An 18,328-nucleotide genomic window follows, 5' to 3' on the forward strand; every position below is an offset into this window, starting at 1 on the left:
GCCCCATCCCCCTGAAATAATTTCATATATAAATGTTTAATACATTTAAAGTTGCATTTATACAGACATATCTATGAGGCCTATTGAACCCTATAGGAATTACATCTGAGTAGTCATGTATAGAATTGTGCTGGCACTCTCCACTTAAATTTAAAATGATTTAAATGCTATAAATATAAAGTTCCAAAAAAAAAAAAATCACAACAAAACTGTTTAGGATAGCTTGCAATTTCAACAGAAGCCTCCGTAATTCTCTCTCCTGTCCTATCAAAGAAATAGTTTCCTTTGCAAGTTCTTGCATTCATTTCTCTCACCTATTTCTCTCATACTAGTCTTACAGTAGAAGCAAAAGGGGGGATTTTCCCTTCTTACCTCAGTCAAGGAAATGTCATGCATCCGCAAAAGTCCCGCCTCTCTGCTCTTTCATGCATGCACACACCACTAGGGACCAAGGGAGGAACTGATGAAGGGAATTACATGCTGCGCATTAAAAAGAGCAAAAAGCTTGGGGCTATGCAAGAATTTCCCCACCCCTCTCCCATGGAGATTAGACCTTAAGTTTTCTGCTTCCAGGTGTGGCTTCTGAGAGAGAGAGAAGCAAGAATATTGAAACAAGAAACACCCTACCCTCTCTGCCCTGTGCTTTCTGTGAGAGAGTAGCTTGATTTTATTTGTGTCCACTCTTTGGAGACAAAAGAGCGATTTACTGCTAGAGATTTTTATAACTGGTGAAGCAGAGAAGATGGACAGAAACTACTCAGTCACCAGTGGGCTGGTTTGGTAGAAGGCATCTTCCAACATTCCTGTGACAATAAACATGCAGAATACAAAGCACTTACACTATTCACAGGTATTTTGCATTCAGTGCATTTCCATTACTAGAATAATCTCATGTTGAGAAATCACTAATGAATATATCACAGTCTTTATTCATTTTTTCTGCTAATAGACCTGATCAGAGATTTATTTCACAGGTTACAATACACTGTCTTAAGATTCCACTTTGTGTTAAGACAATATAGGCTTTAATTATTCTATCATCCACTTTAGCCTTGCAAGCTCTCAGTTGGAAACTCCATAATCTACTTTCCAAGGTCTGTGTTTCTTCTGGTAAAACTCCTGCTCTGAATATTTATAGTTTATCAAAGCTTCAAATTTTAATGAAACTGCCACTTCAAACTGAAAGTTTTAGGACATGAATATCCTTTTGATTTTCTAAATAAGATTAACTGCATTTCAACTGAACTAATCCTCAACTGTCTGATGGTTCTCTGTGGACTGTCAGCAGTTTTAATAACTTTTAAGAAATCTTTACATGTATTTGAAAAAATACACTGGCCTGGATCCATAACACAAGCTGTCCATGTGCGGAAATCACTACTGCATGTGCTTGAGATAATTATTTCTGGCATTAGCTCCTTGTGTTTCACCCTAAGTCCCCACCCGCAATAAGGGGGACCTTTTGAAGGGATCCTTGAGATATCCACTGGAAGAGGGAGCTAAAAGCTCCCATGTGCTATCCAGGGCTGCCCCTTCCTCATTAAACAGAGGAAGGTAACCTCCTCAGGCTAGGGAACAAGGAGGTGAAGAACAGAGCTTTTTTGCACCCTAAACTATCTTGATGCCTCTGGGTATGGTGGAAGACAATGTCCTGTCATCACTGATAAATTAAAATGCAACTGAGTCCTCTTGGATTCTACTTTGTGGAATGGAGGAACATCATTTTGTCCTACTCAGGTCGCCCTGATCTAGACTAAAATCTGATTAGGAGAAAGCAGCATTTTAACATATCTTGGGAGTCTTGGAAATTGATGACTTATTTTACCTTCATTTTCAGTTGTGAAGACATTTGTTATTCACTAACATTTGAGAAAATATATATATCAATGTGTGTGAAAATACTGTTCATCGTATACCTCACAGTGATAACTACTTCTGATATGAAGCAGAACCTTCTATAGGGCTTTGTCATAGGAGAATATTGTTAGTCATAGAAGGAGGCTATATATACAGATTGGGTGCTCACATTTTTGTGTCTGTAGCTTACGTAGGAACCTGGGCAAATCATTTTCTACTAACTTAACAATAGTAGGCTTCATTGCCGTAGTAAAAATATTGAGAGAAAGCCTTGATGACACATGTTGTTCTTACATAGATTAAAAAAGAATGGCCAGCAATAGAGATCTAGTGTGTATTCAGATGTATGTATGTGTTAACATTATTTTTTCTTTACCCCCTTTTACCTATATTTTACGGAAGTATTTTTCACAGATATAAATGATGTAAATGTTTAGATGGAATAACTTCTTTTATCTTGTATCTGACAAATTTAATTTAGTTTTATACAACATTTGTTGTTATTATTAAAATTAGTATACCACCCTTCATCTGTAGATCTCAGGGCAGATGACAACTTAAAAATACAAGATAAAAACTGCAAAATACATACTAAAAATAAGAACAAATACAAACCAATAACCCCCCCCATTCCCTCCCACAACACATTTAAAAGGGTATCATTGTTAATTAGCCAAAGGCCAAATGTAGTTTATTGGGAATTGTTTACCATGGCATAATTCTAATTGATTGGCAATAGATAGAAAATGAAAAGTAATGCAATATATTTTAAGATCAGAGAAATTAAATAACAAATCATTTATTAGTGTATCTAGCTGCAGCTCAGCAAGTAGTTTTCTACCGCTTGACAGATTTGAGTAATTTCATGCACAGTTGAACTTTTAAAAAGCAGAGAAGTGCAATTATGAATTCTATTTCTCATTTAGTATAACTTCTTTATTCTACATGATCTTGCACAGTGGAAACTGCAAATATTTCTGTCCAGAATGATGACCTTGATATTTCCTGTTGAAATAAAAATCAGTATTGGGATTTAATACTCTTGCAGAAGATTTTGTACTCTGGCATTTTACCATCAATATATTGTTGCCAATGTATTAATAAGCAGTGTGAACAAAAAGAATTAAAAACTCCTGAAATTTATGATATATTGTAACTGATCCTATGTCGTATGGATGTGGAACCAGTAGCATAGTTTGCTTGCTAGTTAAATATGTATTGGGAAAAGGTTTACCTGTTGATCATTTATTATGATTGTTGGGTGCTAGCCACGTAAATAGATCCATTACTGCAAGGACTTTTGGCTATGCAAAGGAACTTCTCTTCCTCTTCTTGTGTACCCCTATGTCTTCCAAAATCTGGAGCAGATTTCAAAAGGACGTCAGAGTGCTCAGAGAGAGGAGAGGAAGAGGAAGTTTGTTGCACAAGCAGAAATCCTTGCTGATAGCAAATCTATTTTGTTGGATATTATTTATAGCTGCTAGTGTAACAATAAAAAGGTAGCAACTCTGAGTGCTGTAGCCAAATGCACATACCACTTTTGCCAGGTTATTTGAATTAAGGATTATTTTTAAATACAGTAATTTTAATGAGATTAAAGCCAGTTTCTTAAAAATTTAATGAGAACTGACTATCTTTGTGCACATTAATCTGACTAAAAATGAATTTGCAAGAAACTGGACATCACTAAAAGAGATTTTGATGATTAATGCAATATGGGGCCACTAATTTAACACTTAGGAAAGGGATGGTGAACCTACAGGCTACCAGGATCTCTGTACTTCCCCTGGCATTCACACGCCTTCATTTAGGCACCACCTGACCTTCTTCAAGCCCTCTATTTAAGACTCTCATTATAACAGCAGCCAAAGCATAACAAAGTGCCCCTTGCAGTATTTTTGTGATATTTGGCAACACTTTGGAAGTGTTCTGCTCACCTTTCTGCTGAAAGAAGAAGCACTGTATGTCTAAAGCAGATAATCTGAATGGTAAGGATCCACATGTCGGCAAGCTGAAGAAGTGACAGTGTTGTGTTCCGTTCTGCCTATTTCCATGAGCAGATTTAAATGACCAATGGAAAGGTGAATGTTGTTTGTTTCTTAGGGAGGGTGCGTGTGTTAACGTAAAGGATAGATGAGAATAACTGGTGTGTGTGGTGGCAGTAGTGGGAGGGATGTGCTGAAACGGTACAGAAAGAAAACATTTTTCTTTTCCCTACTGACAATGGGGTAACCCCCTACAGTTGATCTAGCCTGAAAAAGTAAGAGTCACATTTGCTATGCCAACCACTTTTTGGTCCAGCCCCACCTATTGCTGAAATGGATCTCCTGACAGCTTTTCACCAAGATAGTGCAGTTCTTACTGACGTAGGCATGAGAAACTGAAATTTGAATGAGAAGGGCACCTAACTACAAAAACAAAGAAAAAGAACCACAAGCAAGAAGTGTAAAACCTTTGACAACGCAGATGGCAAGGTTCCCTTCAAGGAATCATGAAGATTTAGCACTTGCATAGATGAATCACTTGGATAATATTACAGAAATTATGTAATTGCAATTTTATACTGCAGTGTTTGACATTTTCTCAGAATAATTTTAAGGTCATATTAGCTTTGTCTTTAGTCAATTATGAAGAAAACCACCTTGTCTCTTATTTCCGTAGCATGTTCTCTCAGCTTCTACTTTATGCACCATTATGACAATATTATGTTAATAGAGAAGGACATTCATTCTGGATTCTTGGTTTCTGCTCCTGAAATTCATACTTCCTGGCTACAGTCATTTAATCTTTTTATATTTAGGTTTTTCCATTTGTAAGAACAGATATTATTTCAGAGAGTGAACAGACATCCATAGGGAAAAGTAGTTATTTGGATAATTTGGTCCAATACACTTAGGGCTTTTAAAGGGAACCAGCATTTTGAATTGTGTTCGGAAATGGGCTGATGGCCTGCGCAGGTGGTACTGCAAGTGGGTGACCTAATCCTGACATTTAGCAAGTGTCAGGAGCTTTAGCGGCAGAATCCTGTTTTTGAATAGTCTTTGAGGGCAATGGCAGCCCTATGTACAGCACAGTACTGTAAATCTGTTCGGATGTAACAAGTATATGTGTGACTTCTGTCAGGTCAGCTACCCCAAACGCAGGCTCAAATCATGATCACTGGTTAGGTGTTTTTGACAATGTTGTGTAATTTTTTAAAAAACAAAACCAAAACAGAATGAGTTTCACATGTGTTGTACAAAATAGTTTCCTGTATGAGTTTTATTTAAAACTAAACATGCATTAATAAAGATAGAGTATGAGATCAGAAAGAAGGGTGAAAATTAAGGAGGACGTCAACTCTATACCAACTCAATGGTATTTCCAAGTGGACTTGTATAGGATAGTGCTGTTATAGACAGAATGAAATGGTATGGCTATGAGAATATACAAGTGAATATTCACCTGTTTACGATGCTATTGATGCTCATTGTGGGCAAGTGAAAAAGATAAGGGTCTCAAATAAAATGTAGACACTTCCTGTAGGCGATGGGACAAGTGGAGGAAAATATGCCTAACATGTTTTCACACATTAGACTTGTCTAATAGTAGAATCCCTGTTCTTGTAATGTTTGTATTTAGAACTTATTTGCTTAATATTTCTTTATGCTGAAATCTGATATTTAAAGCATTAGGAAGAATTTAAGTTTTCCTTGGGCATCCCTTTCAGTTTAGATAATAGATTTCACCATGTAAGGGTTCATTCATAAGGAAGATTAGCCACATGTTAATCACATAGTGGTGTATTCACAAAATTAAACATTATATATAAGGGTCTGGGCTAAAAACTAAGATTTTACTTTAGTGCTCTAGGTTACTTTCCTTCATGACTGAATGATATTATACAATATTTGGAAGAATATTTTCACTAAGTTGAGGTATTCAGAAAACATTTCCCTGCAATGAATACTATTTTTCTCCTTTCTTTGCCCTTGAACTTGGGCCTAAATGGCTTTAATCAAGCAGGAGACACCAAAATATATTTTCATCACTCTCCAAATTAATTTTAAGTTGATTAAGTAAGAAGTGCAGAAAATTTAATTTCAAATTATTTCCTAATGTTATAAGTTAGTGCTCTCTTAAGTGCCATAAGCCATTTGGTAGTTTTAGACACCTCTTCTACTCCAGCAGTTCCATCTTTTGGGCATTGAAATTGATTTTTCTCATCTTAGCATTTGAAGATCCAGAGTGTGCCCCTTGCCCCATCGCCTGGGAGAGTACAATGGCACCAACAGCAGAGGATGTGAAGGCAGCAGCTTTTCGAGCACCTGAAATGGCAGCATCAGGAGCATCAGCACGAATAGACTGTGTTGAGGTAGTTCTCCCACACTATACTATGAAACCAAAACAGTTTGGGGATACTACATGCTGATGAAGGCTGCCTTTTACTATATTGACCTTTATGCAAATGTTTGCTGTGTTTTAGAATATTCACATTTTCTTTGCATGGCCATGAGAAGAGAATCTGCCCATGCTTGAAATTTTGCTTAGACATACACTGGGCCAATTCCCAGGAATTTTATCAATTCACAGCCATACATTTTGAAGATCAATATTACCAATTTGTAATGTAGCCAATGCAGCCACTGAAATAATAGTAGTATAATCATTAACAGAACCAACAAATTTAAAGTTGTGTTAGTTTAAATGTAGGAAAACTATAGGTAAGATGTTAAGTTTCTATTAAAGCCTTTAGTCCTGTCACTTAAAATTGCTTCTGAAAATACTTTTTTTCCTCATAGCCAATTAATAACAATCATTAATGACAGAATATCAGAAGGTCTTCTGCTAATGCTTACTTCCAAGTCAGGCACAGGCATGTGTCTGAAAGGACACTTCAGACATTCCGGGGAAGAAGCATGAGTGATTTGTGCTGTTTAATCAAATGTTTCCAGTCTTATTTGAAGGAAACATAAATGCATATCCTGTTTGCCATAGGGCTGGTGGGGAAATGCATTGTGCCTCTGAATCAGGAGAATGTACATCTCCCTCAGGGAATATATGCATCTCCTTTCAGTAAGACATGGAAGATGGAGAAAAGAAGCCAAAGTCACTCAAGTTTATTCTCAACACTATTCTAGACTGTCTAAAATAGCTCTGATTTGTGCAGAGACAGAGGGATAAGTCCTTTTGATGTTGTTGTTTTCCAACACAGGAGTGACTTTTAGATGTTTTCCTATATCTCTAAAGTAACTAATGATTTAAGTACGTTGTTGATTTATGTTCTTATGTTTGGATGATCTTCTGTACAGAAACTGCACTATGTTTATAAAATTTTAAATAGGCTCTATTTTTTAGTTTGTATTAGTCATAATGTCTTGATAGAAATTTATATATAGTATTGCAACAGAGATATGATTCATTAGTTGTAGATGTGTTCACATGTATGTTTTTGGTTTTTTTACTGATTGGTGTACACTTTCATTGGCACCATTTGAAGTGTGAGTTCCAATATTGAGAATGTTAGATGTGTATGTGAATATAAAGTGTAGCAGTTTTTATATTTAAAGACAGGAATGGAGTTCATATAGCTATTGCAGTGGGTGCATGTAATTAACATAGAGAACTGTAAGCTGGTTATATGTCAAATGATATGAACAACTTTTATTTTTTTAAAATTGAAGAATTCCCAGTAACAAATGGACCCATGTTAAAAAAATTCACAAATAGAAATGACAAGCTAAATCAGGTTTGAACTACCTGCACAATAACTAAATTGTACTAGTCAAAACTGAAATGTGAACGGCATTTCAGATGTCTTCTAAGGGACCTTTTCCACCCTCCTGCAACCCTGCACAATTGCCTCTGTATGTTGGGAAGCAGATCAGAAATGGGATATGACATATTTTCTTCAACTATGCTTCCAGTCCATTACCAGAGAGAAAGTAGCAAGAGGCTGCTCTCAAGAAGGGACTTCAGTTTTATGACATTTCCCCCCAGATAGACACTAACTGCAATATATTCTTGGAATATACAGTCCTTGCCTCTGGCTAAATAGGCCATTGTGATTTGAGGTGCCTCTCCAGAGAATGGTTATACCTGAGAATTAAATGTACGTACTAAAATGATAAAGTGTGAATGCAGCAAATGGATGCTTAAAATATCTGCATCATTCAGGTGCACTAAACCAGAGAGCCAAGATTCTCTGCAATTTCCTGGGAAGGATTCAGCTAACAAGTCTCTTTAGTAAAAGCAAGTATAAGGGTGCCTGCTAGCACACTGGGGCTTCCTCCCTATTGCACACCCTTTCATTGAAATTTGCTGGAGAGGGAGGCCAGGAGAACCCCAGAACAGCACACAGGGGAGAAGAGGAGATTGTTCAATCCAGCAAGTTGAAAAGCTTGAGCTGATGGGATGATTGCCATAGTGCTACATAGAATTCCTCCCCCTGTCAAGTATAAACTAATTGGCAAACCAATGTCTGATGTTGTGTAATTTGTTTAGTGACTATCACATGGGAGATGAAACTGATGAGCTTCAAGGTGAAATGTGAAGAAGCTCCTTGTCGGTTTTACCTTTAGCAATTGTTCTATTGCATACATCTTCATCAAAAATAATAATTTTGATATCACTTTATTATGGTGTTGGATCAAACGGCAAATCAAATATGTCATTTGTAGTGTACCATTAAAGTGAGACTATTTTCACTAATTTAAAGAATGCCTGGTATATAACTTTGTAACATGTTTATTTTTTCCATATGGATATTTTGATGCTTGTGCCATCTTATACTAATGAGTACATAAGATCTACTGACTTAAATAGCTCAAGATTAATATATAATGCATATATAAGGATTCCAAAAATATTCTGTTGCAGACTCTGTTGTATTTTTTATTGAATTCTGTTGTGATTATTGTGTTTTGGAAAACCAGTAAGTTTCTAACAATGGATCACTCTTTCATATGTGTGATATTCCAGGGGGGGAAATGTGTTCCAATCATTGAATTGTGGGAAGCAATCTGCTTTCTCTGTGACCTCCTTTTAAATTTATTATAAGTTTCTCTTAGTATCTGTGCAGTCACACATATATGGGATCCGCACTTCCAAGTACATCATTTTTAAAAAATCTAGAACTAGACATGCCATCACCCACGCCACTGTTTGGTGCGCATTCTCAAGGGTATGTGGCTCCTGCCTTCCCAATTATTTTCTTTTCTACAGGTACAGCTACAACACAATGAAAAGATTTCTCCTGCTATTTCTTCATCCTCACATGGCAAAATAAATAGATGATTGCCACTTATTCTTTCTTCTCTTCTTGTGATTTTATTTTGTATTTATTCTCTTTTTACATTGTGTGTTTTAATTTGGTTTGGTTTACTCATACAGTGGTGCCCCGCAAGACGAATGCCTCGCAAGACGAAAAACCCGCTAGACGAAAGGGTTTTCCGTTTTTCGATGCGCTTCGCAAGACGAATTTCCCTATGGGCTTGCTTCGCAAGACGAAAACGTCTTGCGAGTCTTGCCATTTTTTTCGCCCCCCCTTTTTCTAAGTCGCTAATAGCCTCTTAGCCGCTAAGCCGCTAATAGCGCTAATCCGCTAATAGGGTTGCTTCGCAAGACGAAAAAACCGCTAGACGAAGAGACTCACGGAATGGATTATTTTCGTCTTGCGAGGCACCATTGTATGTCTTTTGGCATCTCTCTCAACATTTTTGCTGAGTGGCTCTAAAGCTGGTTTTTCCTGCAAAGTTGCCCCATAAAGTGGTCCTTGGGCTGAAGAAGGTTCCCCAGCTCTGCTTTATCAGGTCTAAGAAAAGAATTGAGAATTCCTCTTCAAGCATCCTTCACCTTACTTGGTCATTGGTGGAACTTACATATTGCATCTCATACTGCACATACAGATAATGGAGGTAGGAGACAGGCTATCATAGACAGTAAATTGTGTTCCATAGTGGCACTGTCATTGTGCATTGCCAGCTACATGGTGTGCATATCTCAATATCAACATTCTTTGTGGGACAAGGCATCCTCCTTTTCTGGTTATTTTCCAAACAATGGAGGTGAACACGTCTCAGTTTTGTAACAGGAAGCAAACAGCAAATCCACACTCCTGACTGTATGTCAGAAACATTGACAAAAGCATCCATGGACATGCTTAGGTGCACTTCTCTGGACTGACATAGGATGCTAGAACTATGATTCAAAACTTACCATGGCTTAGGCCTTTTTTTTGGAAAAGGCAGTTGATGCCTTGGATAGAGAACAAAAACTCTGCAAGACAGCTTGTGATATGGATTTGACAATACAATAGTATACAAGTTTTGCTTTGGTCAAGGTTTGCTTTGGCACAGGACCTCTTCCAGTCATCCTACCTCCCTAGCTACAGAGGCTTCCCAGCAGACCTCTTTGTATTTTGAAAAGCTTCTCAGTTGGGAAGTCATTCAAGTGACATAAAACATCAGACTCTTCCACATATCAGCTTTGACTTTCTCTTCATCATTTTTCTCCTCATCATTTTGCCAGTGTTTAGCAAGTAGCTAAGGGTGTTTTTTTGGTTGTTTGGTCTTCCCTCATTACTGACCAGTAGCTGCTTACCCTAGTGTTTGACTTTCTTCCTCAAGACAGAGTCTTTCACTTTATCCCCACCTCTCCTCCTTTAGAGGTATTGATACTCATCTAAATGGCAGCAGTGGAACAAGTACCCAGACATCAAAGATTGTTCTTAGGGGAGATGGGGAATCTCTGTCTGAAATTTGTAGGTACATTCATTTGACATTCCTTCCTTGCATTCATTGATCCATTGCATCCCCTGAAACGTGTGCAGAGGAGGGTGAAGGATCTGGAAACCAAGCCTTCTGAGGAGCAGTTGAGGGAGTTGGGTGTGTTTAGCCCATGGATAAGAGAATTCTGAGAGATATGATAGCCATCTTAAAATATTTGAAGGGCTGTTACATGGAAGATGAGCAAGCTTGACCACTCCAACTTTAGACCAATTGGCCAACTATCTTGCCACAATGCTGAGTCTTCTTGACATCTTGGAACTCTGTGTAAATGTGGGGAAATCCTGTTTGGTATTAATGCACTGGCCTGAATTCATCAGAGCACTTTCCATCAACATACATTCTTATCTTTCGCATGGAAGAGAAAGAATATTCTTATGTTTTCAGCTATGGCTGACCATAGTACTGAACAGCTTGCAGTCCAAATTCAGTTTTTCAGTTATTTTGCTTCAGTTCAGGGCTAACCCATTTGCTTTGAGCTTCTTACTACTTTTGATTATGGCACTTAAAATTTAAGCTGCCTTTCCTGGTTACTATTGCTTCAGTTCAAAGGGTTACTACATCAGCTTTCTATGTTCATCTGGTACTACAGACTTGATGTTTGATCCAGAATGAATGCTCTTCTGGAAGGGCAGTGCTGAACCCTGAGCTTTCTAGGCAGCTCCCCAGCCTTTGGTATGTTAGTTTGCTATTCATATAGCCTGCTCTTGCTCATTTTTTTTTGTATAGCCGCTGTGCGCAATCCATTAGGAATTGAGCAGGAAAGTGGGGGCCATGCCCTTTTGAGTGTGCACACACTGGGATAAGCAGCCTGCCAATACACTAACCAAGTTCAAGAAATCTGAAAAACAAGTCTGCACAGTCACAAAACCTATATGTCTCTGCACAGATCACTCATTGAAGAACTACAGTTACAGTTAAGCAAACTTTCTGAGTACCTCCTGGCTGTGTGTGTGCTTATGTGTTAATGTCAATTTTTAACAAACTCTTTGCCTCCTAATATGCTTCTCTACCTGATGTGGGATTATTCTTCTTGGGTTGAAATCAAGATACATTACATCTCCCTGATCCACTGAGCTTGAAACTCTTTCAAAAATGGAAATATGATTAGGCTGGTATGACTTGTTTTTGAGAAAGATGTGCTAGTTCTTAGTAATCACAGCATCCTTTTTTGAGTGTACACCTTTCCTTGCATCAGTGTCAAGCTGACTAGTTGGTAGTTGCCTGGGTTTCCCCCTTTTTAAAGTTGGGGACCACATTTGCCTGCCTCCCAGGGACCTCACCTATTCTCAAAGAATTCTATTATAGACAGAGGCTCTGATATTATGTCTGCAAATTCCTTTAGTATCGTCAGATGTATTTCATCAGACCACGGAGATTTGAATTCATTTAAAGTAGCTAGGTGTTCCCTTACTGCCTCTTCTCTTTTCTTGGGCTGAAGCTCCCTCTCTGCATGATTTATTGGATTATCACCAGGTTGGGCACTGTTTTCTTGTTATTTTCACGCTTTGTCATCACTATTGCTGCCAACACCTCCCCATTCAACAGTATGTTATTTCTTCTACACACATAAGTATGAGAGAAACTTGCTTACTTTCAGCAACTTCCACGTTGCTTTCGGCTTCCTCAGAAGCCAGCTGTCATAGAATGAGTGCTGTGAGCTATCCCCACTCCTGTGCAATCGTGATCATCTTCCCATGAAGTCTTGCGATCCCTGAATCCATACATATGCATGCTCATTACTTCCTCTTCTATGGCACTGATTCTATATCCCATTTCAAAGAGTAAGGCCAGCATTTGGTTGCATTAGTATAGTGGTAGTTATTACTTAGATGCATGCCTTATGTAAGGCTGTTCCATAGTGTTCCTGAATTTCTATAACATAAAAATGGTTAGAAGCTTCAAAAGGTTGTAAGCTGAGGGGAAAGCAGTTACCAAACCATTTTGCAATTATAAATGACAAATGGAGTATAAACCCCAGATTAATTATTTAAGGCAAAGAAATGCCTAGCTCAAGCCATGCTACCATTGAATTTAAGTCTCGACAGCAACACACAAGGCTTTCAAAATAATGAAACGAAATGGCAGAAGTAGAAAGAGAAATAGCACTCGTATAACAAATTTCAGTTGATATATTGCAGGCACAAATCCAAAATTGTTAATAATGAAGCATTCGGGTTTTATTCATTCTGTAGGTTATAACAGAAGAAGCTGACAAGATACTTGGAGAAATTTGACTGACAGTTTGCTTGTTACGTGCCTGCCCCTCATGCTTATTTAAGGCTAGCCATAAGAATCTTGTTGGTCTGTTTTTAGCTCTGGTAATTGCCTCAGAGAAGGAACTTAACATTTAAGGAGCAGAACTTTATTTTTCTAAGCTTTCGAAGAAATAAAAAATATTGTTCTGTGCTGTCCCTTGAACAATGGAAAGTTCAAGACTCTTTTTTACAGCATCAGTTTCCTTTTTGAAGAAGGTACCCAAGAGGCATATGGTATTTTTGTTTTCTGTTTGTTATTTACAAGTATGGGCAGATTATACATTACTCTGGAAATGTACTTGGGCAAGCAGAACTGGATTCATTAAATGTATCAGTCTTATATAAAAAACAGTACCCTTGAAACTCAAAAATGTTCCCCCCCCCCTCAAGCCAGTCATTGTCCGTTAATTAGTATCCGTTGTTAATGATGAAACTACTGCTAAACAAAAGACAGTATGGCTCACAAATTCCTTCATGATTTATTTTTAGTATTCACAAAGGGGGAAGTATTAACGCTGCAACATTGTTTGTGTCTCTTCTCTGTACTGTTTATAAATACTGAATAATTTGCAAAATATGCTTTCAAAATATAATGACTATATAAGTTGAGTACAGAGGGATCAATGTGATATGCTTTCAAAATATAATGACTATATAAATTGAGTACAGAGGGATCAATGTGATATCATAGCTAACAATAGATTTTTCAGCTCATTAAGGATGAAACTAAATTTGGGGGCAACCCATAAATGCAATGTTAAAAAAAAAAAAAAGCTAATCCTGTGAAAATGTATTTTATAAGGTGTAGCTTATTCCTTTAAGGGAGGCATACATCTACAATGCTTAGTTAATAAGAAATATAAACAAACTAAGATTACCCAGTCAAACCCAATGAGTAAATTTTTAGATGGTTGCTTACAGACAAGCTTTTGTTGTGGGATTGTTATCACTCACACATGCAAATTTTTCACAGCACCCATATGAAACTTGCTACCAGCTTTCTGTTGTTTTTATGCCTTTATTGTCTGTGTAGTGTGCATTACATTGCTTTTAAACTTTGGGTAGTTTAATGCTAGGTACTTGGGTTTAATTGGCTTATCATTGTTATCTTTAATGAATGCCTAATGTCTGATTTGTTGTTGTTGTTTTTCATGTTACCTGACAGTTGGTTGACTGGCTGGGTCAAAGCAATATGTGAAATTGTGCCTCCCCGCCTTTTTACTCCAAAACACACAGTGCCAGGCCACTGAAGGGTGGTGACAAAGATAACTTTCACTTGGCAGAATTCTTTTTATAAGAATGCCATGCTGGATCAGACCAAAGGCCCATCTAGTCCAGCATTCCTATTTTCACATAGGCCAATAAGATGAGAAATTTGCAAAGAGAGCCTGAGTACAACATCATTCTCCACTCTGAGGATTTCCAGCAAGTAGTAATAAAACATGGCCTTTATAGGACTCTTAAATAAAAGCTAATATACTGTTCATTTGAGAAACTTACTCCATTTGCAGATGTTTTGCAACATACACTCTGATCCAGCATTTCCTTGTAAGTGCTGGAGCTAGATTGTGCATATGAACCCTCCTACCCACAAGGGCTTTCCATCTTCAGAACTGAATCTTCCATTTAAATAAATTGGGACCATCCTGTATGCCTTGGAATGCTAACCAGGCTCCTAACTGTAATTATGGAGACTTCTTGCTTACATTATGTAAGTAAGTTGATAGTTATACAATTTTTAGAAGACATCTGAAGACAGCCCTCTATAAGTTTTTAATGTTTGGTGTTTCATTGTCTTCTTATATGTGTTGGAAGCCGCCAAAGCGGCTGGAACAGACACATGGGTGGGGTACAAATAATTAAATAATAAGAATATTAAAACTGATTAAAATCAGCTTTAGGGAGATTCATTTATCATTGTTTATTGTAGACGTTGCTGTTCATATATTGAAATAAAAATGAATTCCTTCATTAATTATAAACAATGTCACAAAAATGTTTGTTGTCCTGTCTAATATGTTCTTTATTCTATGCAATATGCGCTGTCTACCTCTAAAATTTAATGTAAGAGCACATGCAACCTTTGCCACTGTCTATACTATAATTGCAGTAAAATCTTAACATTCTCATTACTGTATTATCTTTTGTTTTTTACAGGTCAATGCACAAACTGACACAGCTAGAGAGGCTTGACCTAGGCAATAATGAATTTTCTGAGTTGGTAAGAAAAACCTGTTTTAAAAGGCATAACAAAACATGTATGTTCAGTAGTGTTCAGTATATCAATGCAATTTTCCTCAGTTCCCACTATGAGAATTGTGCTGCCTGCAGAAACGAGTAACTCTACTATTTTGCTTTCCATACATGTAAAAGCTGCATAGGATCCTGCTTTGCATTGGTAATAAAAGGAATTCGTGATGAAATATTTTATGTCCACAGACAGGGATAATAATGAGGGTGTACAAATAGTAAGTCTCTTATTTATGGCACATGATACTCTGGATTGTGTGACATTATGGGGAAGGGTTGATAGATATGTCGGATCTTGCTTCAGAAACCAGCAGCATCACAGAAGCTGTGAGAATAAAAGCCTTAACTCCTAATACCTGACAGTTCAGAGTTTCTGAAATACTAAATCAGCCATTACTTCTCTGTGCTGCTTCTTCTCAGTGTTAGTTGATCCATCCTGATAGATGGATTTAGACCAAACCACACTCAGAAATGTGACTTGTAATATTTAACATAATCATCACTTATAAGTACAACCTTGAAGAAAATGTTGAAGTAATCAGATTAAAGAACTATAGTTCTATTCTGATTTTGTTTGCAAAAGATAATCACTTGGCAATAATTAAAATATCATTTGGTTTGCATAAATGTTATATTTATAAAATATACTTTTTTACAGCCTGAGGTTCTGGAACAAGTTCAAAATCTAAAGGAATTATGGATGGACAGTAATTCACTTCAAACACTGCCTGGGGTATGGATATTGTATACATTCATGTGTTGTTTAGTTTCATTTCTTGTTAATACTGTATAGGGAGAAGCAACACTGAACATGTTTTTGGACAAGGATACTAACATAATGTTGCATAGTAATGTGTAAAGAATAAACTTAAATTGATTTGTTCTGACACTGCACAACTCTGCAAAATTTCAGCTATGTATATATTTCTGTTATATTGAAACATTTGAAAGATGTTATTTCTTTAACAGGTGATGGGCTTCAATTGATCTAAGTTGCATAAGGCTCTCAGAGAGCCTTATTGCTGCTTATATATGAACAATTTTTAAAAAATATTTCATGCATTTCACTACTGAAGGGTGTCTAGCTAACAAAGCATCTGCTAATCTGACTCTCATTGCTGCTATTTCTGAACAACTAGATCTGATACAAATAACCTAGATACCATATAATAATATTTCTAATCATTCTTATGTGTGGAACAAGAGAATGCACTCCAGCAGCTTGTGAGACACCATCTCAACAAGAGATGAATGCTGCTTATAGACATGCTAGTTGCAGATCACACACATCTAGAGTGGTTTTGGGGATGACAGCCAGATGAGTATATGATAACTTCTGCGTTCATATAGTAACACAGGATCATGATGTCTAAAGGGTGAAGTTGTTCTAGGAAATAGTACAGTGAGAATGTGTAGCCCCCTTGGATCTCTGGTCCTAAGTAAAGCACGCACACACGCACAGGGGCCCTGCCCACTGAACTGATGGTTTATTTCTATTTTGACTCCTCTTGTAATACAGTTTTTCCTATCTTCAGCTGTCAGTTTATTGAGTTTGGCATGAAATAAATCACTATAGTGTGAATCCAGCAGCACCTAACCCCATAACAAAGGGACTTCTGCTTATGTCAATTCTCCCCCTGAGCTTCAGCCCTCTCCCGAACATATCCAGTGCTGTTCTGGAGGGGCCCCTTTTTTGTAAGATGAAGCAGGAAGAGGGAAGTAGGGAAGCTATAATCTGTGAATGGAACTCTGATCAGTGTTCTTAGGCTCCAACTCAATGATTTTAAGAGAATTTTAATATAAGAATTCTAGTTCAAGCACACAGAGTAAATCATCTTAAGGCAAATTTCTGTGCTGTGACTTGAACAGAGGGTAGTGTTTTCTGTACAGCTTTTGCCTAGCCTTTAGCATGTAGAAGTCCATTTTCAATTTAAATACTACAGCATATGCTACAAAAATGCCTTTGGGTAACAACATTGCTACTTCAGCTCAATATAAGAGCACTCTAGTTCAATTGGCAATGTGATTTAGTGCTTGTAGAACTTTTTCAAACCCTTTAAATGTATTTATACATATCCAAAGTAAGTGTTGGATTCTGTTTCACATATTCATATCTGTTTGATGATTAGCAGTGTCAGAGTCGACAGCGCTTACCATCTGTTGTGTAGTGCTCAGGTAATTCCAATCCAACAACTGAAATTCATGAAAGGATCACGCGCAGGAATGGTGCAATTTAGTGAAGGATCCGTATGCAACATCCTTATTTTCTGCATTAAGACACTGAAATATTCTTACATTTAAGAACTATTCAGATGTATCTTTATAAATAGCACTAATGATTTTCACTGATATTTTGAGAGGCGCCTAAAGTCTGTGAAATACGTGAGACAAGTATCTGAGTTGCCTTTAAGGGCAGCTCTATGTAGAGCACATTGCAATAATCCAATCTGGAAGTTATGGGGTTGAGAAATAATGGGGATGAGGGGTCTGTGTGTATCTTCAGTATCCCTGTCTAGACACCCCTTTCGGTTTGTTAGCTCACTGCTCAGAACTCACATTTATTGGTTAAGCAGAGGTAGCAGGGTGAATTGGAATGTGGGAGGTATGTGTAGGCCTTCCAATTCCTTGCAACAATCTGTGCCACAGACTTTGTGGATGCACTTATACCAAAAATTGCTCTGTTAGGATCCTATCTTGTGTGAGTCATTGGGAAGAATCAAACCTCCCCATTTAAGTAGTGATCATTGTTGCTGTATCTTTAGATACAAGTTTAGAACAGTGGTTTTTCTAGTGTACTTGACCAATGAAACATCAGACCAGATCACTTTTGCTTCTGTAATCACCATTAGCTTTCTATTAACTTTAATTTCTAAATATTATTGCTGTTAACCATTGGTGCCTGCTACGAAATGTAAATCTAACCAACAACCTATTCTTATGTGATGTCATCAAGCCTATAGGAAGGTTAAAGCAGCTGGTGTACTTGGATATGTCAAAAAATAGGATAGAAAGTATAGATATGGACATATCAGGATGTGAAGCCCTGGAAGATCTACTGTTGTCATCCAACATGCTACAACAACTGCCAGATTCTATAGGTAAAGAAAGAAATGTTGGCTAAATGTGTGGTATGTGTGAGAGGTTGTTGCTAAGAAAATGGGCTTTTGTTAATAGATGCTGGTTTGGATTCAAGGGTCC

At 37.3% G+C, this 18,328-nt stretch overlaps 1 protein-coding gene across 19 annotated transcripts in view; it reads left to right on the forward strand.

The window, feature by feature from the left end:
• The window catches only part of LRRC7 (leucine rich repeat containing 7), a 196,784-nt gene that overhangs the window by 94,987 nt on the left and 83,469 nt on the right, over positions 1 to 18,328 (forward strand). For 17 of the 19 annotated variants that reach the window (XR_014157776.1, XR_014157777.1, XR_014157778.1 and 14 more), the window contains 3 exons: positions 15,038 to 15,101; positions 15,789 to 15,863; positions 18,084 to 18,228. Coding sequence is in view for 16 of the 19 variants with exons in the window: in XM_081867115.1 (XP_081723241.1) it covers positions 15,038 to 15,101; positions 15,789 to 15,863; positions 18,084 to 18,228 (284 nt within the window). In the remaining 3 variants the exon portion in view is untranslated. Of the gene's footprint in view, positions 1 to 6,068; positions 6,212 to 15,037; positions 15,102 to 15,788; positions 15,864 to 18,083; positions 18,229 to 18,328 lie in introns of those variants that run through there. The other 2 variants (XM_081867120.1, XM_081867122.1) reach the window with 2 other exon arrangements.

This window comes from Podarcis erhardii, assembly GCF_964252035.2.
Source record: "Podarcis erhardii genome assembly, chromosome: 6".
Taxonomy (NCBI): Eukaryota; Metazoa; Chordata; class Lepidosauria; order Squamata; family Lacertidae; genus Podarcis; species Podarcis erhardii.